General features: G+C 41.6%; 3 protein-coding genes across 9 annotated transcripts; 1 reads left to right on the forward strand and 2 right to left on the reverse strand.

The window, feature by feature from the left end:
• Positions 1–1,577: 1,577 nt before the first annotated feature.
• On the forward strand, positions 1,578–7,194 carry rchy1 (ring finger and CHY zinc finger domain containing 1). The gene is made up of 9 exons (XM_031742819.2): positions 1,578–1,685; positions 3,691–3,810; positions 3,960–4,075; positions 4,333–4,411; positions 4,501–4,545; positions 4,658–4,716; positions 4,930–4,959; positions 5,420–5,540; positions 5,654–7,194. The coding sequence occupies exons 1-9, from the start codon at positions 1,635–1,637 to the stop codon at positions 5,813–5,815; spliced, it is 783 nt and encodes a 260-aa protein (XP_031598679.1). The 5' UTR covers positions 1,578–1,634; the 3' UTR covers positions 5,816–7,194.
• A 29-nt stretch (positions 7,195–7,223) lies between these two features.
• LOC120443197 (flocculation protein FLO11-like) lies at positions 7,224–8,930 on the reverse strand. Its single transcript, XM_039621332.1, has 3 exons — positions 8,733–8,930; positions 8,213–8,305; positions 7,224–8,125 (listed from the first exon to the last, which is right to left on the reverse strand). Exons 2-3 carry the CDS (start codon positions 8,273–8,275, stop codon positions 7,505–7,507), a joined length of 684 nt encoding a protein of 227 aa, XP_039477266.1. The 5' UTR covers positions 8,276–8,305; positions 8,733–8,930; the 3' UTR covers positions 7,224–7,504.
• A 2,280-nt stretch (positions 8,931–11,210) lies between these two features.
• On the reverse strand, positions 11,211–22,787 carry lrp13 (low-density lipoprotein receptor related-protein 13). 7 transcript variants are annotated; one of them, XM_039621331.1, is made up of 20 exons: positions 22,637–22,787; positions 22,387–22,542; positions 21,605–21,823; positions 21,272–21,475; positions 20,038–20,253; positions 19,714–19,943; positions 19,091–19,220; positions 18,567–18,757; positions 18,150–18,336; positions 16,917–17,129; positions 16,632–16,815; positions 16,351–16,552; positions 15,676–15,840; positions 15,170–15,370; positions 13,946–14,495; positions 13,757–13,876; positions 13,479–13,586; positions 13,118–13,351; positions 12,645–13,023; positions 11,211–11,465 (listed from the first exon to the last, which is right to left on the reverse strand). In XM_039621331.1, the coding sequence occupies exons 1-20, from the start codon at positions 22,686–22,688 to the stop codon at positions 11,348–11,350; spliced, it is 4,059 nt and encodes a 1,352-aa protein (XP_039477265.1). In that variant the 5' UTR covers positions 22,689–22,787; the 3' UTR covers positions 11,211–11,347. The 7 variants fall into 7 exon arrangements, with proteins under 7 accessions (XP_039477265.1, XP_039477262.1, XP_039477264.1 ...); XM_039621328.1 differs by having other exon boundaries at positions 13,115–13,351; XM_039621330.1 differs by having other exon boundaries at positions 13,115–13,351; positions 21,272–21,472; positions 22,387–22,545; positions 22,637–22,740.
• Between the last annotated feature and the right edge of the window lie 55 nt (positions 22,788–22,842).

The following is a 22,842-nucleotide window of genomic DNA, read 5'->3' on the forward strand; positions in this document are numbered from 1 at the left end:
GATAATACATTTATGGATGAAAATAGTAAATACTGATGATGGGCCTTCTGGAAATGAAATATTTACTATGTGAGTCCATCCATCCATCCATCCATCCATCCATCCATCCATCCATCTTCATCCGCTTTATCCGAGGCCGGGTCGCGGGGGCAGCAGCCTAAGCAGAGAAGCCCAGACCTCCCTCTCCCAGCCACCTCCTCCAGCTTATCCGGGGAACACCAAAAGGCGCTCCCAGGCCAGCCGAGAGATGTAATCTCTCCAGCGTGTCCTGGGTCTGCCCTGGGCCTCCTCCGGTGGGACATGCCCGAACACCTCACCCAGGAGGCGCCCAGGAGGCATCCTTGTCAGATGCCCGAACCACCTCAACTGGCTCCTTTCGATGTGGAGGAGCAGCGGCTCTACTCTGAGCCCCTCCCGGATGGCTGAACTTCTCACCCTATCTCTAAGGGAGAGGCCAGCCACCCTTCGGAGGAAGCTCATTTCTGCCGCTTGTATCCGCGATCTCGTTCTTTCGGTCACTACCCACAGCTGGTGGCCATAGGTGAGGGTAGGGACGTAGATCGACCGGTAAATTGAGAGCTTCGCTTTTAAACTTAGCTCCCTTTTCACCACGACGGACCGGTGCAGCGTCCGCATCACTGCAGCCGCAGCACCAATCCGTCTGTCGATCTCCGGCTCCCTTCTCCCATCACTCGCGAACAAGACCCCGAGATACTTGAACTCCTCCACTTGGGGCAGGAACTCATCCCCGACCCGGAGTGGGCATTCCACCCTTTTCCGGCTGAGAACCATGGCCTCAGATTTGGAGGTGCTGATCCTCATTCCAAAACTTTTAAATGAATACTTTAAAAACGGCTGAAAAAAAGGGGTTCAGAATAAAGCAAATTCCAAATTGTGTGGTATTCTAGGCTGTGTCCATATAGAGGTCAAGCAAAATAAACCAGAAACCCTCTAAATCTGCTCTGTTTCGGTTCATAAAGTCTAAAATCCTTACATCTTATTTAGAAGCACACTCCCAGCTCTTTTAACATGGCATGCTCATTGGGTTTATGTGGTCATGGGTCTAAAGAAGAATGAAGAGGTTTGGAAATTAGGCTTAGACACTCAGAAGCAAATCAAAGGCCACAGAAAAAGTCTGGCGCACAGTGGTGAGGGAAGTGCAACACTAAAGCAAAGAGGAGGATTCTATATTATAAACAACAAGATTATTTCAGAAATATGACATGTAGATAGTGCAGGGAATTAATACAGAAAAAGAATATTTTAACTTAGGTTGAATCTTGCTGGTCTGTGTGAACACTGTTAGGCTGAAAAGGAGATCGCTCTTTAGACTAAAATGAACCTTAAAGTTGTGTGGACATGTTTAATGTTCTTTAAGAGACACTATTTATGGGCGAAATAAAATACTGTATAAAATAGTTTGTTTTGTTTTGTTTTTTTATTTTGTGTGTGTTTGTTTTTCCTTTTTTGTGTTTTGAGTCATTGGACAGGATTTGTACAGACTGCGATCCACATTCCGAAGCAGAGGTGGCGCTAATGCAACCTCAATGATGACATAACCAACAGCGCAGGAGCCAACAGTGCAACGCTGTAGAGCGGAGGGAGAAGAAGAAGCGTTCCATTTCGGGGTAAACATGGCTGCTTCTGCTGGTTGTGATCATTACATTCGCAGCTGCTTATTGAAAGTGAGTGAAATGATTTAAAATATGTTCGTACATTTGCCTTACATATACGGTGGAGGCAAATAGGCTTTGAATATGCCAAGTTATAACTGTGCTATAACGATTATGTCGTCGGTATATCTCTGCGAGAGACTGTCATAGTTAGCTAGCTAGCTAGTCATTTAGTCTTCAGCCGGTAAACGCCGCTGTAATAGGATTAAATAATAATGAACTTTTTGGACGGCATGATTTTGTATAATATCTGCACGGCATTGTTGAAGCGAGGGGCTTGAGAGTTTCTGGAGCTTTTCTCGCCTCCTTCCCTCCGGTCTTAGTCCTTCGCATCATAATTACGCGCGGAGGAGACTAGGAAGCCTGCTCCCTCTCACATTTGGAAAATAAGAAGAATGAGAGTTTATGTATTTAGCACAAAAGAGCACAAAACTGAATAGAATTTAAAATTGTTGCTTTCCTAATCGGTTGTACTTGACCTTGACAGAAAACGTCAGGGGGGAGGTCAAGGAAAGGCGTGGAGAATTAGTCATTTATTTTATATACACTTTAATTACGTAACCTTTACACGCTGTTTATATTAAAATCTTTTACATTGTGTCCAAATGTTGATGTACAGATCTATTTAAAGTGTGTAAACAGCCTACGTGACATTGATAAGTGGATGACTCATCTTTATATTTTCAAACAGCAGGGAGAATGTACTTTTTTTATGTCTTGGAGCCAAAACGTCTGATGCCACATGATATCATGTCCTTTTGTATCTAACACGTGACAAATATATTTTATCCTCATGTCCTCACTGCAATATCAGAAATAACACATTCTTAAGTCTGCTATTTAGTATATAGCTATCAATATAAATTGAATTAACTAATCTAAATGTTAATTGAATTGCAAATAACATTTACAACACAAAATATTGCGAACTTTCAAAGTAGCCTGTGCATTCAGAACAGTGGTAGGATACCTTTCATATCCGGGAGGACTTGTATATGTGCATCTTACACACACACACACACAAACACAGACACACACACAAACACTGAAATGCACCAGGGGCTCAGATGCTTATGAACCACTTAACCCCTCTATTAATTTCTGTTTGAATCGCAGTTCATTTAGAATAAATAGAGCATACATTTTTATTAATTTTTGATTTGTAGTTAAATTGCAGATAAAAGTGCACCGATTGACCTGCCAACGACGTGATCAGCCAATTTTTAACTAATTATTTTATTTATTTATTTATTTATTTATTGCATTCTCAGTCCCAACCCACGAACGGCTGGTCAGGCTCATCGATGCACACTCACAGCAATATGCTAATGTGTCATTAGTGTGGAAGCTCCTCACTGTGAGCCAGGACGTTTATAACAGCACGCCTAATCAGACACTTGATTAGTAGCTGAACATGGACATTTTAAAGAACTTTAAAAAAAAAAAAAAAAAAAAAAAGTGGCTAAAGCTAAAGCTGTTCAGAGTTCAGTCAGCTAGAAGCCAGCAGCCTGGGTATGAGAATCCAAACAGCTCCAGTTATCAGGGGAATTTATAAATGTTGTTTTGTTATATAGCATCGGCTTTTGTTTGATAAGGTAAAATATGTCAAATAAAGGTGGGTGTACTGCAGCTAATTGTTATGTAATTATTTGTACTTCTTTCCAGTAGCAGAGAATTTTTTTTTTTTTTCCAGTTGTTTAATAGAGAGGAGCTCCTGTAACGTACTGCTGTTTGGGAGAAATCTTAAAGTTTTATCATATATACACATGCATATAATATTTACAGACACACACACAATTACTGTGACAGTGTCAAGCTTCCTCTTGAACTTTGTCAGCACTGTTTAATAAAGAATTTTCAGAATAAGGATTACATTTAGACACACACACACACACACACACACACACACACACACAGCAGCTTAGTGAGTTATTGCTACAGCTACACAAGCTGTGATAGGACTACTATACCCATCCCTGTCTGTGCCCTGTGTAATCGCGTTTCTGCTGTACTGCAGGCACCTTGCTGCGGTAAACTGTACGTGTGTCGGCTGTGCCACGATGCAGAGGAGAACCACCAGATGGATCGATTCAAAGTCAGAGAGGTGCAGTGCTCAGCGTGTCTGAAGGTGCAGCAGGTAACTGAGGAAAAGCTAGTTAACGTGTTTGAGCTCCACCGTTGGTTACAGCAGGACCTCTCGATGTCACCTTAGTGCTTGAGTTGTACTTTTGATTATGGTTAGCTCGGATGAAGGGAAAAAGCTGTACAAATGTTATACTTTTGTAGACACAGCAGACTTGTCAGCAATGTCATTTGCTGTTTGGGGAGTATTACTGCGACGTTTGCCACTTGTTCGACAAAGACAAGAAGCAGTACCACTGTCAGCCCTGTGGAATCTGCAGGTAAGAAACTGATTTGATATATGTTTTAAGTGTCTAAATATTTCTATGTGTAACTTTAGTAGTAATAATGATACAGGTACTGGGGAAATGTCTTCTTAATGTTCCCCACAAAATTTTCCCATTTTCTTTAATTCATTAAGAAACTGTCAGAAACAAAAATCACAATGTTGTGTTTTGTTGTGCTGATATTTCACTGTTCACGAAACACGTGATGGCAAAATTAGTCATTTAGTGAGTTTTCAAATGTGCCTCTACAGGATTGGGCCCAGAGAGAAGTACTTTCACTGCGAGAAGTGCAATTTGTGTTTAGCTCAGGATCTGCGAGGAAACCACAAGGTGACTATTGCTGTGTTCCTGACTCACCCACATCTGTCTGTATTTTGAGCCCTCACAGTTTTAATTTCCCTTTATTTTTTATGTTTCAGTGTGTTGAAAATGTTTCAAGGCAGAACTGTCCTGTCTGCATGGAGGTAACAGCATTAATGGGATACAAGGCGAGGAGGATGTTGGCTCTTTTTTTAATCTATTTTCTCCAGAGTTTAATATATATTTCTTTGTTTTGTTTATGTTGTTTTCATGCAGGATATTCACACATCCAGGATTGGAGCTCATGTTCTTTTATGTGGCCATCTTTTACACAAGTAGGACTCCTTACTCTCTGGATACTGTCAGTTCAGGGTTATGGGGTTTAATGGTCTATCTTTTCATTTGTACCAGTGGCACAAAATGAGAGAAAAAAACACACCAGGCATTTTTTCCCACTTCCAACATAAGTCTTTCACATCTTAATCTTAGTTTATCTTCTCGATCTGTTGCATAACAGTAACATAGCGTTTGTTCACCTTCTTCCACAGGACCTGCTTTGATGACATGATCAGAACAGGGTATGTTTAATGAACTCCTTTTTCTGGTAAAATAAGATGTTGTTGTAATTAAGGGAGCATGTTATAGTCTGCTTTTTACCCCTCAGCCGTAAAGGGCTGACGGAGTATTGTTGTCGCCCTGTTAAGCAGGATGTGTCGACACAAGTTTGTAAACGAGACCATGTAAGATTTTGAAATTGATACAGTTGGTCCATCTACTAAAAAATCTCAGATGAGTTTGAATCTCAGTGACCTTGACGTCAAGGTCAGAGGTCAGGTTTTTGTACAGGCTTCTGTAATTTGTAAAAGCTTTCCTGAAGAAGATTGTCCAGTCTGCCTGGTACAGAGCAAATACGGTTCCTGATCAGCGTTTTAAAGGCAGTGTGTGTGTGTGGCAATGTAGGGATTTTTGTGTCCTCTTATTTCATTGCTGGTGGCCTTCCATATGATAGCTTTTTTCCCTCCCCTGTGTTTGTTTCAGAGCCTATCGCTGCCCACTGTGCATGCACAGCGCTTGGGACATGCAGAACCAATGGGAGGAGATAGATAAAGAGATTGCTCAGTCACCGATGCCCACTGAGTACCAAGGAGCAATGGTCAAAGTAGGCCCTCAGTAACACGATAAAATGCTGGTGCATTTATGTAAATGTGAATATGAAACCGATATTTGTTCAGTTTGCTGATTTTTAAAAAAAAATGTCCTTCCTTACTGCAGATTATGTGTAACGACTGCCAAGCTCACTGTACGGTGCCCTTCCATGTGCTGGGAATGAAGTGCACCAGCTGCGGCTCGTACAACACAGCGCAGGACGGAGGACTCATCCAGCTGCAGCAGCCCGAGCAGAACATGGAGCCACAGCAGCACGATCAACAGTAGTTCCCACACAACATTAAGAGTACATGCTTGACCAAAACCGAAGGCATGTGATGTAGTAACGTGCATCTAGGGTAAAACTAGACTGAGCCGGTTTCTCCAGTTTGTACATACAAAAATGTATTTATCTATTTTCCGAACCTGCTAACGTTCATCGTGGATGGAATCTTTCCCAGGATCCACTCGCTGGGAATCACCGGACAGGATCACCATACTTACAAGGAAAGACAATTTAGAAGCATAGTCCGTATGACCTGCATGTTTATAGGTGGCGGCACGATTGAAACATTCAAAGCCACGCAGGTGATGGTGTCAATGGTGTGCAGTTGTGGTTAGTTAGCCTGATACATCTGGTGTATGTGCCATAAATCTTATTTAAATGATCTGAGTAAGACAAAGTGTTAACTAATGTGTGTTTGTCATTGACATTGGTCAGCCTGTGCTGTTACTTGCATAGTCTCCCTGTTAGTCAAATATTTAACAGATGGCATTGTTTCTTCATTAGAGTTCTAAATGCATATTTTAGTTTATCATTGTGGATCCCTCTCTCTATGATTTTTAGTTGGAACTTGCTACAAGGGTTGAAAATGGTTTATTGTATCAAAATTCTAGTTCAAATCAAACATTCATGCATATCTTAAAAAAAGGCTCATTATATATAAACTTGATGATCTATTTGTCTTTAAAGCTGTCATCAAACTCTACTTATAATTGTAAAATACTATATGTGCAATCTGAAATTTAAAAAACTAAATTACATACAAATGGGAATGTATGTGAATTAAATTTAGAAGGCTTTGTAATGCTCTACAGCTAGCCAACATCCTGTATAATTTCTGTTGTGGCCACAGACTGTATATTAAAGAAAGATGCATGTAACCTCAAAGATTTCAAAAGCAGAGTCTCTGAGGAAGTGCCTTGAATTTGCTTTCTTTCTACTGACCAGCAGGGGGCGACCCCTGTTTGCAAAAAGTCAGACTGCAAAAAACTCTGCGATGATTGCCCTACTTTTCACTTGGTTTGTGACCACGGTAAACACATTCTTGACAGGTTTATGGTCTTAATTGTTCAATTCATTTTGTAAAATATGGTGCCCATTTTAGAGGAAAGGAGAGTATGCTGTTCAGTGTGTTTGACAGCTGCTAACGCACGAGCATGTAGCATCTGTTTCTCGTCGAATTACATTCAGTTTGAAAACATCAAGACAGCGGCTGCCAAAATGCTGAGGATGAGTCTTTTATATACAGTCTGTGGTTGTGGCTGCTGTGATAAATGGCCCCTGATTATTTTTGCATGTTTGCCCCTTGCAGGTACCAGGTTTGCTGAACTGTACTCTGACTGTAATACACACTCACATTAAACACTCATTTTACTAAACAGTTCACTGGATTTGAGACAAACATTTAATCAGTTTAATTTTCAGCTGTTTATTAATTAATTTATTGTGACTGTACTTTTGTTATTGCAACAGCTTTCGATGTGTTTATTGTATATATACAGCATACATTAGCACCATTTTTTCCCCATTTGCCAGTGTTGAGGGAAAAGTGACAACTTAAAAGCCAAGTGTAGTTCATCTATATAAGTATCAAGTCAAGGTTGTGTATATGTACAGCCCTAATGTGGTCTGACCTGGTCACCTAGGCTAAACTAAAATTTAAATGAACAACAATTTCTGTGTTCTGTTGGGGATCAAATGCTGTCTCCTCTGGGTGGATCTGGCTCAGCGGTTGTGACCTGGAAAGTGAAACAGACAGGACCACCATCTAGTTTTGTTCCAATAGGGAGTACCAGTGGTGGGGCTGTGGAGAATGCTGTAGGTGTTGGTTGGATGACACATGTAGGAAAGGGTGGAGTGACACCCTGGGTGGATCCTTGGTATGTGGTAATGACTTGTGGTTGAATTGTACCTATGACTACACCAGTCTCTGAAAGCCCTGAAGGATGCGGGGCGTCTGCGTTGGGTAGAATGTGGGTAGGGTCAACAGCGTTAACAGAGTCCTTTGTGGGACCAGAATTGGGCACATCTAAAGAAACATCAACACTCATCCCAGTGTGAGACGGATCTGGCACAGGTTGTAAAGCATCTGCGTCAGCAGAGGTTTGTGGGTCTTCAGGAGAAGTGGCCAGAGAAGCCCCTGCATCTGCAGAGGGAAGCGGTGCTGCATCCAGGGGGTTGTTCTCTGTAGCATCCGGCGTGTTTGATTGCGGGGTTTCCTGTGAAGACCTACCATTAGTGGTGGTCTCTTCTGATGAACTGGATTCACTGGACTCTGATGACTTGGGTGAATCGTCACTTTCTTTCAGACAGACCTGTTTTATAATAAAACAGTGTCACAAATCCACCAATTTTTGCTATACAGTGGGAAAATGTAGCAGCAAAGCAGTATATCTACTCACTGGTTTAGCTGTCACTAGAGTCACCATGAGGACAGCACAAAGGGTGGCCCCCAGGACTGCCATTGCTGTCCTTCCTGTATTTGCTGAAACAAACTAAAAGAACCATATTGGTAAACTAGTAGTGTGTACTTTTTTCTTGGTTCAGTTAAAAATGCTTTCCACCTCAAATATTGTTAAAAAAGACATTTCTGGAATCATTTTTTTCATGTTTGTAGTGGCACAAATCTTTTTTTCTTTGGGTTGATTTACATTTAGGTTTGTCAACCCTTTGCTAATATTGCCTTTAGCAGCATTTTGAATGTGGTGTTTAACTGTCTCAAGCATAAAATTCATTAAGTTTTAAATGAGTGTATTGCTGCATCCACTAATCTATTACTATTTGAAGGAATTAAAGAATAAGACAAGTAGCCATTTTAGAATTCAGTTTAAATGCATTATTGAATGTTAGTAAAGTTGTTCAGCATCTGGAACTACAACAAGTTCAGTAAAGTGAAATGCTAAGTTATGATTGAGAACCTACCTTAATGGTCGAATGTCCTCCTCACCATAGAAACGCTCCAGACTGATTACAGTAAATTCTCACTTCTTCTCAGTCCTCAGCAAACAATAGAACATCTGTGTTGGCCTTTTTATATGGCCGTGGAAATGTGTGGGTACCGGGCCATCATTGGGTTCCTGTTCCTGGCAATATATTATCCACTGTAGCTCTGATTCCTAAAACCATGAAAGCTAAATCATTAAACACCCCCAGCTAAACTGAAATTACAGATCGCTAAAAATTCTAGGACAATGGTTGTAGAAGAACAAGTCCACCAGAAGTGCCTATTCATAAGCACAGCAAACATGTGTTTTGTGGTATTGGTTTAAACAATGGTTTGGAATTTAAATAGATGTAAAATACTTAAGGAATTTTGGACAAAGTTTCATGCATAGTGTTTGCACTGAGTGCAGAAGTACTGATGTGATTTGGATTGTTTCAATATGCCTACAGTCAGCCAGACTAGTAATTTTTTAAAATGTGATCTTTAGCAAAAGTTCGAGGCTTTCTGAAGGGGCTCCATTTGCTGCTTTTTCCCACTCAGTTTTAGTTCAGTATCTGTCCATTTTTAAAAGATTTTTTTGTTTCCTTAGCCACTTGGTGCTGAGCTACGAGCCATTCAAATGTACAAAACACCTACACATAACAGAAAACTTAGCAAAACACCAAGTTTAAGTTGTATTGTTAAGGCACATTGTTACTAACAGCTCGTCCCCCCCCCCAAAAAAAAATAATGGTAATTTCTTTAGTTGAATCTACAAAAATAAAATGTTAAGGACAACAGTTTCAGAGGCATACATTGTAATTTTGCAACAAAAGGCTGCTGGCCAAAAACTGGACATAAATCAGCATGGTGTGTGAGGATGAAATATAGAAGAAACTGGAGGAGAAAAGAAAAGTGAAAGACCTAAAAAAAATAAAAATAAAACTCTACAGATGAACAGTATCTGAAAGTCGTGTTCTTAACAAATAGAAAAAGATCCAGCAGAGACTTGACGCACGACCCGAGAAAACCATCTGGCATCTTTGGCTGATCCTAAGCTTCATGGGAAACAGCCTCAGTGGAAGGGTGGCTGTCAAGAAGCCATTCTTTAAAGAAGAGGAAAAGGCTGGGGTATCAGAATCAGAATACTTTATTGATCCCTAGGGGAAATTCTTTTGCTTACAGTGCTCCAGTATAAACATTAACAAAGACAGACAATACACTAAGAAATGGACACAATATATACATGACTTATATACATATAAGTCACTTATTGATAAATAGCTGAATAAGAAAGAAGAGCGTGTGCAAAAAGGGTGTAGCTATTGCAGTATACAGTGTGTTAAGTGGATGAGTTGTACAGGGAGATGGCCACAGGCAGGAATGATTTCCTGTGTCGTTCAGTGGTGCTTTTGGTAATCTCAGTCTCTCACTGAACGTGCTCCTGTGACTGACCAGCATGTCATGGAGTGGGTGGGCGGTATTATCCAACATTCTTTATTTTGGACAACATCCGCCTCTCTGACACCACCTTAATGGAGTCTAGCTCAAACCCCACAACATTACTGGCCTTACGGATCAATTTGAGTCTGTTAGCATCAGCGACCCTCAGCCTGCACCCCCAGCTTGCAATGGCGTAGAGGATCGCACTGGCCACAACAGACTTGTAGAAAATCCTGAGCATTTTCTGGCAGATGTTGAAGGACCTCCATCGTCTCAAAAAAATAGAGGCGACTCTGGCCCTTCCTATGAAGTGCTGTGGTGTTTTTAGCCCAGTCTAGTTTATTGTCAGTGTATACTCTGAGGTATTTATAGTCCTCCACTATGTCAACATTGACCCCCTGGATTGAAACAGGGGTCAAGTGTTTCCTGGTCTCATTATGCCAAATTATACAAGTGGACAGGAGAAAATCTGACAAATTTGGGATTCACCACTTAGTGAGTGATGAATTAAACTGCTGTCAATATGTATGCAGGTAGTAAGGAGAAGAGTACAACAGTGTTTGTAAAACAGAGGCTCGGTCATGGTTTCGTGCTGCATTTCAGCCAGTGTTTGAGAGCTTGTCAAAAACATGGAATTATGAGGAAAGTACAGTCAGATTTTGTCAATGATCATGTGTCACACCAAATACTGACTTTCAAGCTTGTTAGAATTCTACGAACTTGTTTTGCCTCTTATCGTTTTTTCTGTGCATTCACAAGTTTCATTAGGTCACAGCACCCGTTTCCTATGTTCCAAGCAAAATCTCATGAAATTAGGGCTGGCTCAAGACTTTTGCACTGTACTTATTTCAGTTTAAGCATCCCCCCCTCCTTTACACAACTGAAGGTCTTTTGGTCAAAACAAGGCATTAAAGTCAGACTTGCACTCTCATTTTACCGTCTATTATAATCCGAGTGTTCATGCTGATCCATGTCAAACTCCACAATGGTGGTCTAACAGTAAACAACCTGAAATAACATGACAGGAAACAGTGGAAAATGCAGACCGTTTATTTAAAACATCACTTGTTCATAAATCAGCTCGATTCCACAGAGGATACGGCTTCCAACAAAGCGAGACATGTCAGACTGTCCCACAACTGCAGCAAGACAAAAACGGGAAGCTGCTGGTTTAAGGGAGGTCCACCTCTGGCTTTTCTGCTGAGACAGTATGGGATGTGGGAATGGTCTCTGCTTTGCTCTCCAGGTCAGTCATGCTCATCTCCTTGCCTGCTGATGGTCCATTTCCCCTGCAGCAAGAACACGTTTAATTCTGTGATGCAGGAAAGCTCTAATGTTCTCAAACTGTAGAAACACCAAGGTATCATTTTTGCTAAATGAAAAAGAATCAAGTTCCTGACCTTTTTTAATGAAAATGAAGCACCACCCATAACCACACTTTAACTTGGCAAAAATGAGATTATCCAAACATAACAGCATAGTATAGACTGGATAATTGAATCAATGAATTACAGGGATTCAAGGCCCCAAGAGAATGAAGCGTGGTCACTTTTCTTATCCACCATCCTAGTTGAATTTGTTTTCCAAATACTATGGTAGCAACACTGCATTGGTTCAGTGACAGATAAATGGACAGGACAAACATTTTACTCCCGTTGACATCATTCCAAGTGGTTACGTTTAGTCCTAGCTTTGTAGTCACAGGAAAATATCCTCATGCAAAGATACCGTATATGGAAGGTGGACAGACCATATAAGAAATGGAAGCCGCTACCATGAGATCACCACGTGGTTTATGAAGTCCCATATGAAACCCCAAGATGTGCACTTTTGTTCTCACCATCTTGGCATTTTCGTTGTACAATGAAAATAAAGGCTTATTCTATTCCATTCCATTTTGAAAACAGATGTGCCGACTAAGGGACTGATATGGAGTTCTAAAAACCACACACTCGAGATTATTCCAAATCCAAACAGATTTCTTTACAAAGGGACATCTGTTCTTGCAGATCACCACTGTGTGCGCGTTTGCCGTTTATACTTAATCGAGAGCCAATAGAACTAACCTCCAATTAAACAGATTCCCAGTTATAAAATCAAGAATATAGTAATAATATTTTAACCCACAACTAATAACGTTGATATAAATGCCATCCTGAGCGTTAGCATGCTGTTGCTAGCTTTCAGACCACATAGCCACTGTGCCCAAGTCTCTTAGAGCTGCTGTTAGAAGAGCTGTAAAATAGTTATCCATCACATCAAACCACCAGTAGGTTACTGTGTGCAAATGCTTCCCAGTTAAGTGTACAAAACTAAACATTGCTGCAAACCAAGGACACACCATCTCCTATTGCAAAGGGAGAAGTGTTGCCAAGCCTTGTAGTCCACCCACACCAAAACCCACAGAGAGACACCAAGGAAAAAGTTAAATTTGAGATTGAAGTAATTTAGGAAGAAAAACAAAAAACCTTAAGTTGGCACTCTTCTTTCTCTTCACCAGCACTACTGCAACAATGATCACAACTACTGCACAGAGACCCACAGCAGCGTAGACAATGGGACCCTGCATGGTTTTTACGAGCTGGTTTTCACAGGAATCACCGCTGTAGCCCAGTGAACACACACACGTAGTAACTTCCTTCATCTCTACACAGTGTCCGTTGCCACTGCAGCGCCTCTGGCTGCACTGCTGGGCATCCAAGTTCACGCGCTGAATGCTGACATTCAGTGTTGTGTTCAGACCTGTGACTTGCGAGACAGGAGGGACACTGGAAGGAGGAGGAGGAGAGCTGTGAGGTTGAGTGGGAGCAAAGACCTCAGCTCCTGAGCGCCGCTTGGTGCCAACACCTTTATGAAAGAAAAAGAAAAAAAAGTTTTAGCCAAGGTGCAATAAGGTGTCATATCTACAGGAGCAGTTTTAGTCTTTAATTTTGCATCCCACAGTTCTCATCAGAGTGGTCCGCGCAGTCTGCATGTCCATCGCAAAACTTCTCCACAGGCAGGCATGAGAGGTGATCGAGGCAGGGCCTGCTGCCAGCTGGGCAGTGTTGCTCTGGGCTGCAGTGAGTGTCATTCAGAAGGATGTGGTCATAAGAACACTTGCATGTGCGACCTGCTGGGGTGGCGAGGCACAAGTGTTCACAGTTGCCATTGCTTTCTGTGCACGGGTTAGAGCCTGATGAAACCAAGCAGATAATTAAGCATGAGGTAGTTTGTTTTTTGTACATGACATTTAGACACATTTAAAAATGGCAGATTAGCCTTTCCTAACCCAGGTGTTCCGTTTTGTGGTTCTTACATACCCATCTGACTGGGTTTGCTGAATGCCTTTAAGCTGACCACTTGTGTGCCAACCTCAAACCATAATTTCTTATCCTGCTGATCTGCTTTGTACCAGAGTCGGGTCTTGTCTGAAGGAACAAAAGGTCATAGTTGTACCATTAAACTATACTCAAAGATGTTGATTCCTGTGGAGCCATTATCCATGTTATGAAGTAGTCATTTACCAAAACTGCTCCAGCCAAGATGTCATTTTTTAGGAATTATAGTCAGTTATTACAGTACATACTTGGGCTCTTACCAGTGACTGTAATCCAGAGGAGGATGTTGTCACTTAGAGCCACAGCAGCCAGTCTGTCATCAACCTTCAGCTCTGTATATCCAGATCCATCAATCAGGACAGAGCCAATGGTCCCCAAACCTGAGAATATTTGACTCAAGTCATTAAGAGAACAACCTATTTGAACAATGAAACTTAAGTAAACCTTACTCGTGTCAGCCCAGAAAATGTTATCCCCATTATTAGAGAAGACCAACGATGTTGGTTGGACAGCATCCTTCCACACCACTCTTCGCTCCGCACCATCCATGCTGGCGCACACTATTGTAGCCGTGCTGCCCGTAGCCTCCAGATCCATATTCGTGAAACAAACTCTTCCACTGGGCGGGTGAAGAGCAATCGAACCCACTCTAATGATCCCGTCCTTTATGAGAATGGCTGTGTATGTGCCTGTGACAGCAGTGACCTGCAGGCGGGGCTGTTTGTAACTGCTCCAGTAAATGTTGAGTGTTATCCAGTCGACTGCCATGGCAGTGATGGCGTCATCCAGCAGCTCAAGAAGCTGGCCCTGAGACGTCAGGAGCGAGTCCTTCAGCCTGAAAGAGCTGAGTGAAGAAGTGGCATCATCTGTCACAAATAGGGTGTGTTCCTTGAGGCTGTAGTCCATGAGAATGGCTTTGTTCACGCTCGGTATCTGCAGGGCCAGATGTTTGGGCCAGCCCTTCAGCTCGGCTGCTGTGTGTTGGGACTGCAAGTAGATCTACAGAGATTACTGGGGTTAGAATATATATATACACAAAATAATTAAGCATTTATATAAAAAAAAAAAAGAAGTCTTTCCATTTTTAATGACATTACTCGATTAGTGATGTAGCTTGCTGTGTGATACAGCCTGTCCAGAAAGGCAGGGATGGATTTTGCTTCACTTTTGAGTGAAATTGTGTTTTAACAATTACAGTTTACAGAGCAATTTGCCAAGTAACCTTAATAGCATTTCCTAATAAACTCATCTAAATCCAGTTAGCATATGTCATAAGTATTTGTCCAATGACAATCTAATGTTTGCTTCTGTTCATCACCACAGTGGACTTGAATCAAGCAAAGAAGATGTGATAGAAGTGCAGACTTTCAGCTGAGATTCAAGAAGTGTGCAGACGCAAAACAGAACGTTCAAGAGCCCAAAACCAAGGATACACGTAAAGGAAAGCTGCATCAGTTATTTATACACTGTCTCTGAAAAAACTATGATATGTTCGTTATACTTATGGGGGGATTCAGTTGGATTTTGTCCCCTTTCAGAACCCAATTCCCATTTTGAAGGTTTGTACCCAGAACAGATTGTTCCAATTTATCAGACATTTGAGTTGCATATCCATATACAGTATATTCTGCTAATGCAGGTTACATTGAGTGAAATTAAGAGTTTAGCAAAACCTGAGTGACACTGGAGGGAGACAGCAACAGCAGAAATGCCGAGTTGACCAGGTTGGAGCAGGTGAGGTCATCCTCTGCCAGCAAGAGACCAGGGGGACATTTGCACACAGCCCTGGGACCAGGAGCAAGCACACACATGTGGGAACAACCCATCTTCTTGCAGGGGTTCTCAGTGCCCATCTGGAGCATTGGGTGGATGATCTAAAACCAAGAAGAAAAAACAAACAAGCTTCTGAGTGCTATTTGTAACATTTTAAAAACCTCTTCAGCAAGCTTTCCAGGACCTAAACCATTAGGGTCTGCCAAAGAACAACTTAATCGCTTCAAAAAAAAAAAAAAAAAAAAAAAAGGGAAAATCTTCAAACATAATGGAATAGCTTTGTATGAGCAGTTAACACATGAAAGGATCCAAATATGGTACATTATTAATTATTATCATCATCATCATCATCATCATCATGCCGCCCCATTTCCTAACATGTTTTAATTCAACATCCACTCCTTACCTTCACAGCAAAAGGTTGTCTGGGCCTTTTCAGCAGAACTTGATGGTTTTTACCAGAGATTTTATGAGCAGCCTGCACCACTCGTTTCTTGGCATCAGACCAGTAGAGCATGTCATTGAACACTGCCACAGAAAAGGGGTTTGTGGTCTCTTTTATCTGTAGAATCTGAAAACGGCATTTATATATAAAAAGGTATTAGTCACTAGTTGTTAGGTTCAACATTTTTCATTGTTACACAGAAATCATGAATCCAATCTATATTGTTGGGTCATTTAGGGAAAAGACTTCCCTAAATTCATTTTATTACCAAGTTACTGTGTTGTGTCGTATGTAGTGTTGACGTGAGACAGTTTTCCAATTTCATTGTACTATTGTACTATGTATGACTGTGCAATGACAAAGTTGTGTTATCTAAAGTGATATTTTTAGTTATCGAAGAAGAGCGTGATAACCAAGAGGCTTGGAAAGAAAAGCGTCTGGACTACTTTAAGTTGCTTGAAGACGTTTCACCTCTCAGCCAAGAAGCTTCTGCTTCTGAAGAAGCTTCTCCAGAGGCTTTTCTCTTCAAGCTCCTTAGACTACGATGACCTGGATGACTGAGAGCCTTCACAGACAGCTTGATAACCTTTTTGCTAGAACAGCAGATTTGGGATAGGTTAAATAGATACATTTTACCCTAATGTCGTCGCCATCCAGAGTTGCAGATCCAATCGCCCTCAGTCTTTCATCTGTCCAGTAGACCCTCTCAGAGATGGCATCTACAGCCACACCACCAGGCCAGCCCAAACTCGAGTTCACCACTGCCCTCCTCTCTGACCCATCCATCCCAGCACGCTCAATCTTCACTACATTACCAATCTCTGTCCAGAACATCAGCCTGATGAAATAAGACACCATGAATGCCGCTTATTGTAAAAAGTGAAACAGTTGTGTCTTTTTTAAAAATTCATATCAACCCTTTTTGTGGTAGCAGGGCAAGAGAGCGGGGCTGATCCAAGTCTTCATCCAAGATGATGCTTTGGCCCAGTGAGCTTGCAGAGGCTGCTGCCAATCTGATGGCAACAATACGACTCTTCACCCCGTTGATCCAGTACAGATTCCTCCCGACCCAGTCCACAGCTATAGAATCAGCCCGAACACCTGTGGAAACAAGTGGCATCTTGTGCCTTGATACAACTTTAAGACATGACAGTAAACAACCATTCCTCTGAATACTCCAGCCACATTCGAGTTGTACGAACCTTTAATCAGACTTCCTGTCATCTTCTGATCTAGAGAAGACCACATTATAGCGTCCATCTCCAGACTGACCCAGAAGACCTTCTGACCTTTCCAGTCATAGTCTAGAGACATGACTGCCTTCTTTGCAGAAGAGGGCAACGTAACCAAGCTGCGACTACGCAAGCCATACAAGAAGATATCTGTTTGGACTGAGGACAACAGTAAGGGCTCACCTGAGGGATGAGAAAATGATCATAATGCATAAGTTATTCGACACTGAGGCTTTTTGCTCCATTTCACCTTTTTAATGTTGATTAAAAAAAAAAAAATAAAATATATATCTATCTATCTATATATCTATCTATCTATATCTATATATCTATCTATCTATCTATATCTATCTATATCTATATATCTATATATCTCTCTCTCTCTCTATCTATCTATATCTATCTCTCTATATCTCTATATCTATATCTATCTCAATAAATGTGAGCAAAGTCTTGTGAAAAGGCAGGGGAGAGTCTTTCAGCAGAATGGCAAGATTTTTGTAATGCTATTAAAACACATGGTTTTGTGGTTTACATATTTCCCTGACACACAAAAGATGCCAGTTTGAGAAGAGCAGGAAGTGAGTCCCTCGGAGGGTTGTATCAGGAAAGTCATCCAGATAAAAATCAAATATGCAGATCCATCTGCTGTTGTCACCTCTTCTGAATAAGTAAGCAGCTGAAAGAAGCTTTTGTATAAGGACATTACAAAAAATAAAAATATTTCACCAACTGTGAGCCCACTGCTTCTCCGCCCTCTGATCCTTGCCCTTATTTGGCATGAGATTTCTTTGGGCAGCTTGTGAGCGTGAGAATGGAGTGAAAATGTGTCACACACCAGAAGAATGAGTGTTCCTCACCCTGTATTTACCCCCACTTCCAGTTTGTGGTCTCCTGCATGTGGCTTAGTTTTTGAACAGACATGCATGCATACTTGTGATCTCATCCAACTCGTTTAAAAATTAAATTAAAAAAATAAAATGGGTGCAGTTCCCAAAATGTCCCGCTACGCTGTTGCAATACATCTGCTTTTGTCATATTTAACAGAACGTAGCAAAAATGTTATTAATCTTGAAATGGGGCATGGGCAGAAGTCAAACCCATTTGATTTTGGTGTGGCTGCAGCATGCTGACATTTCAACTTTGTCCAGTACCACTTCAAGAGTGACAACTCCATACTGTGTTCATCAAAGGGAGCTTTACCAGTGATTTTGCAGTGTTGTCCATCTGCTTCCATTATAAAGCCTGGCTGACAGTCACATCTGTACGAGCCTGGAGTGTTGATGCATAGCTGACTGCACACACCTGGAGTCTGAACTTCACACTCATCAACATCAGCACAGGCCAGCCCATCCTCCATGAGCCTGAAACCTGCTGCACAGCGACAGCACTACAGACACCAAATGCAAATCTAACATTTAGATTACTCACTTTGAGTCACTGCAGGCTCATAGCCTTCATATACATCTTTACTGGATCAACAAAAGGGATTGTTTATCCAGAACAATCAGACTTTACATGGCAATATTGCTATATACACCCTTCAGTCCATTTTCAGGCACCATCTCTGCTGGGTAAATTTGATTGAGCACACAGAATTTTAAAAGACAGACTTCTCACCGGTCCCTGAGGTGTGTTGTAGCAGCCCTGAGAGCAGCGCATGTCATCTGCCTCTACACAGTCTGTATGGCAACTTCCTCCCTCATCTGAGCCATCTGCACAGTTTGTAATACCGTTGCACACCAGGTTTGGCTCCAGGCACTCCTGACTGCCACACTGGAACTGGTGAGGGGCACATGTTACAGCCTGACCTGTAAGCATGAACAGCATTCATGTACACACAGTTTTCAGCAGCAGTTTAAAGTATATGAGAATCCATTTAATACTCTTCAGCTAGAATTTACATATTACAGGCATTTTACAGCTCACATAACTAAACATCCCAATTTGAATTAAAGAATTGTGACAGTCTCATTCAGCAAGTAGAATATTCTCAGACAAGCATGGACATATTTTATGTCCCCTTTTATACTATGTGCTACACAGATATAGCAGGTGGTAAAACTGGAATAAGATAAAGACCCTTACTGCTACAAGTTTTTAAACTGATGTTTAATTCTGTGAATAATTCCAACTTTACTCACATTCAGTCTCGTCAGTGCCATCGTTGCAGTCCTTCATGCCATCGCACATCCAGGCTGTAGGGATGCACTTGGTCTTGGATTTGCACAACCACTGGAACTCTCCACAGTTCACTGGAGCCACAGGACAATCCTGAAAGACCCAATTAAATTTTAATCATGTAAACATGCACTTTACCATTTCAACTCCTGATCATGGAGGGAGAAGGGGGAAAAAAAAAACAAAAACAAAAAACAAACAAAACAAAAACCACTGCAGGGAGGCCAGCTGAACATTTAGCCCATCAGAAAACATGCAGTTTTAAAAGGAGAGTAGAGTACTATTCAACAACATGCAGAAACCCTGCGTCATGCCTTCTGAACCTGACATCTAAACTTTAAAAGAGGGGCATGACAGTAATCCATCAACATTGATGTACACTGCAGCTAACATCTAATTTCTGGTTTCATTTACAATGATTTCCCCTTCATTTATTCACAAACAGGATGAACTACATCACTAGCTAAAAAAAAAAAAAAAAAAAAAAAAAAAAAACAACAACAAGCACTCCCTGAATCATTTTTAAAAGATTTTTATGGTTGCGCCTCAAAGTTTAGCATGCATGAAGCTGCTTTTTAGCATCCACCTTCTCATCAGTGCCATCTTTGCAGTCCTGGTCTCCATCACAGATCCACTCCTGCACTAGACACTCCTTGCTCTGGGGACAGCGGAGTTTGGTGTTGCAGGCTGGCACTTTGGTGCAGTCCTCCTCATCCGAACGGTCCCGGCAGTCTGGGTGACCGTCGCAACGCATTGTGGCCAACACACACTGGCCACTGGTACACTTGAACTCTGTGTCACTGCAGTCCTCCTTGTCTATATTGACAGGGAGGGAGGCAAACAAAGCATTAAAGATTACTCATATGCAAGCAAAGCTGAATGCAGGTAGGACATTAGTATGCCCACATACCACACTTGGTCTCATCACTGCCATCAAAGCAGTCACTTTCCCCATCACAGAGGAAGCTACTGGGAATGCAGCGGCTTTTGTTGTCGCATTGATGAGAACAGCCCTCCGTGTGCTTTGTGCATTCCGCTTCATCCGAGCGGTCCTGACAGTGAGGCACACCATCACACACCTGGCTCTTCTCAATGCACATCCTTCCATGGGCACACTGGAACTGGTCTACAGAGGACAGATTGTATAATGATTTTTTAATTATGTTGACATTAATGTCTCACTTGGGCTCAGGCTTGTAGTGCATACATCTGTAAATCTACAAACGCATAGACCATCCTACTGCATGCACATTGGATTGTTTAAAACAATCCAGCTTATGTGCTGACACAAATAACATCTGGCAGTTTGGGCTTCAGTTACAATAAGATTTTAATCCTAAATTCCACAGTTAGGTCTACATTTATTGATCTGCATATAGTGCCCTGGCTCCATGTAATGTCAGAGTGTGCAGCGGCGATGCTACGGGGGCTCAGCTCCCAATCATAATGTCACATATGCAGTGCCTTGTAATTAATATTAGTTTGATATGCTGTTTGCAAATGAAAGCAACCCTTTTCACATTTGCACATCTCAAATAAACTAGGTAAACACTACAATTTTACATTCAAAAGCAACCTGATAAGATGGGTGACCAGAGATTTCAGGGTGGATTAGACTCCCAATTTTCCCAGCAGACTAGTGGACCAGAAGGTTAAAATTGGCTAATAATCTCTAGTGATTTAAGCTACTAACGTTTTTGATGCCATTTAGAGAACAAATAGAATTAAGCAGACACTTTATAAGCCGCATTATCAGAACAGTTGAACTGTTGCTATAGTTTAAATTTGCATCACTGATTTGTGTCATGAAACTACCTCTGCATAGTCTTTCTGGCGCAGGAACAAGAGTTATTAGACTGTTAATGACAAACCTGGCTCTGTGTGAGTACACTGTAACATCATGACATCATCAACACTGGATATCTAGCCTATTTTCATTCCATCCTGTGCTGTTGTCTATAGAAAAGTTAGAAAAATATAACTTTTTAAGAAAATACTATTGCTATAGTAATTTTTAGGGGTGCTCTGATAGTAAAAAGCTAAAGTGCCAACTGGCCATGCACCAATACTGATGTGAAACTAGTGTTGCTCACTAGATGGCAGTAAAGCCATATTAATAACAAGCGAGATGACAAACGGGTTACCCTTTTCACAAGAGGATGAGCATTTTGCCTCATCTGAACCATCTCTGCAGTCTCCTTCACCATCACAGAAATAGTTGCTCCGGATACACTCCGAGTTGTCACTGCATGGTATGAAGCCAAAAGAACACTTAATGGGGTGAGAAGGGCCAACCAAGACTGAAGGCACAGAGGTTGTACTGGTGTCTTCTTCCTTTTTGTCCTCTGCTGGATACATAATAAAAATAAAACAAAAATACAGGGGGGAAAAGCATTATAATTCAAAACCCCCAAAAATGCACAAGTTCAACATAAAAACGAGTGTCAATTCAGTACTATAAATACATCAGAAGGTACCACAATTGGCTTCATCTGTGCCATCTAAACAGTCCTCCTCGCCATCACACAGGAAGTATGCAGGTAGGCAGTGGGTCTTGTTGTCACAGTGATGAACACAGCCTCTCATTAGCGTCACACACTGAAGCTCATCAGAGCGGTCCTGACACTGAGGCACACCGTCACACACCTGGCTCTTCTCAATGCACATCTTCCCATGGGCACACTGGAACTGATCTGCTTGTGTGCAGGCATTACATTAAGGTGTTACATGCACAATCGTAGTTCTTCATAAAACATAGTACCATAATAACCCCAGCTTTTAGGCCCCTTATCTGTGGAACCAGCTCCCAGCTTGAATTCAGGAGATCGACACCCTTTCTACTTTTAAGATTAGGCTTAAAAGTTTCCTTTTTAAAAAAGCTTAAAGTTAAGGCTGGGTCAGGTGACCCTGAATCCTCCCTTAGTTATGCTGCAATATGTCTAAGCTGCATTGAGTGTTTCTACTTCACTCACCGTGCATTTAATCATTAGTTATTAATCTCTGGCTCTACATCCCCTCACCCTGAACTGTTCTTGGCAGATGGCTGTTCTTTCCTGAGCCTGGTTCTGCCAGTGGTTTCTTCCTGTCAAATAGGAGTTTTTCCTTCCAGCCATCACCAGGTGGTTACTCCTAGGGGGTAATCTGGCTTTCCCTCGATTATTGTATGGTCTTTATTTGTGCTTTCAGGTGACTGCCGTTGTGATCTCCTACTACTTCTGCTACTCAATTTCTCTAATCTAACATACACACTGTCTCATACCTTTGCTGCATGATGTTTCACAATCCTCTTCATCTGAACCATCCTCACAGTCCTGCTCTCCATCACACAGATATCTGTAGAGCACACACTCTGAACCATCTCTGCACAGTTTAGAGTCCCGGGTGCAACTTCTGAGACCACTTCCAGCAGAAACAACTACTTGAATTAAGTTGAGAGAAAAGGGACAAAAAATGTAGTCACTGCAAAATTAGAAGGTCTAGAAAAGCAGTTTTGGTAGCCCCACACTCACCCTGTAAGGAGCCCGATAATAACACCAGACAGAGAAACAAACATCCACCCATTGCCACAAAAAACAAAAACAGGCCAAAAGAGGTAGCTAGATGTAGCGTTTTATAACGACACAAGGTGAAGCCAATATAACCTAATTGAACACCTGCCTGAGGGGTGGAGCTATTGCTTCTGACTATATTTTCAGCAAACGTGATATCTCTAAAG

This window comes from Oreochromis aureus, linkage group 12 (genome assembly GCF_013358895.1).
Source record: "Oreochromis aureus strain Israel breed Guangdong linkage group 12, ZZ_aureus, whole genome shotgun sequence".
NCBI lineage: Eukaryota > Metazoa > Chordata > Actinopteri > Cichliformes > Cichlidae > Oreochromis > Oreochromis aureus.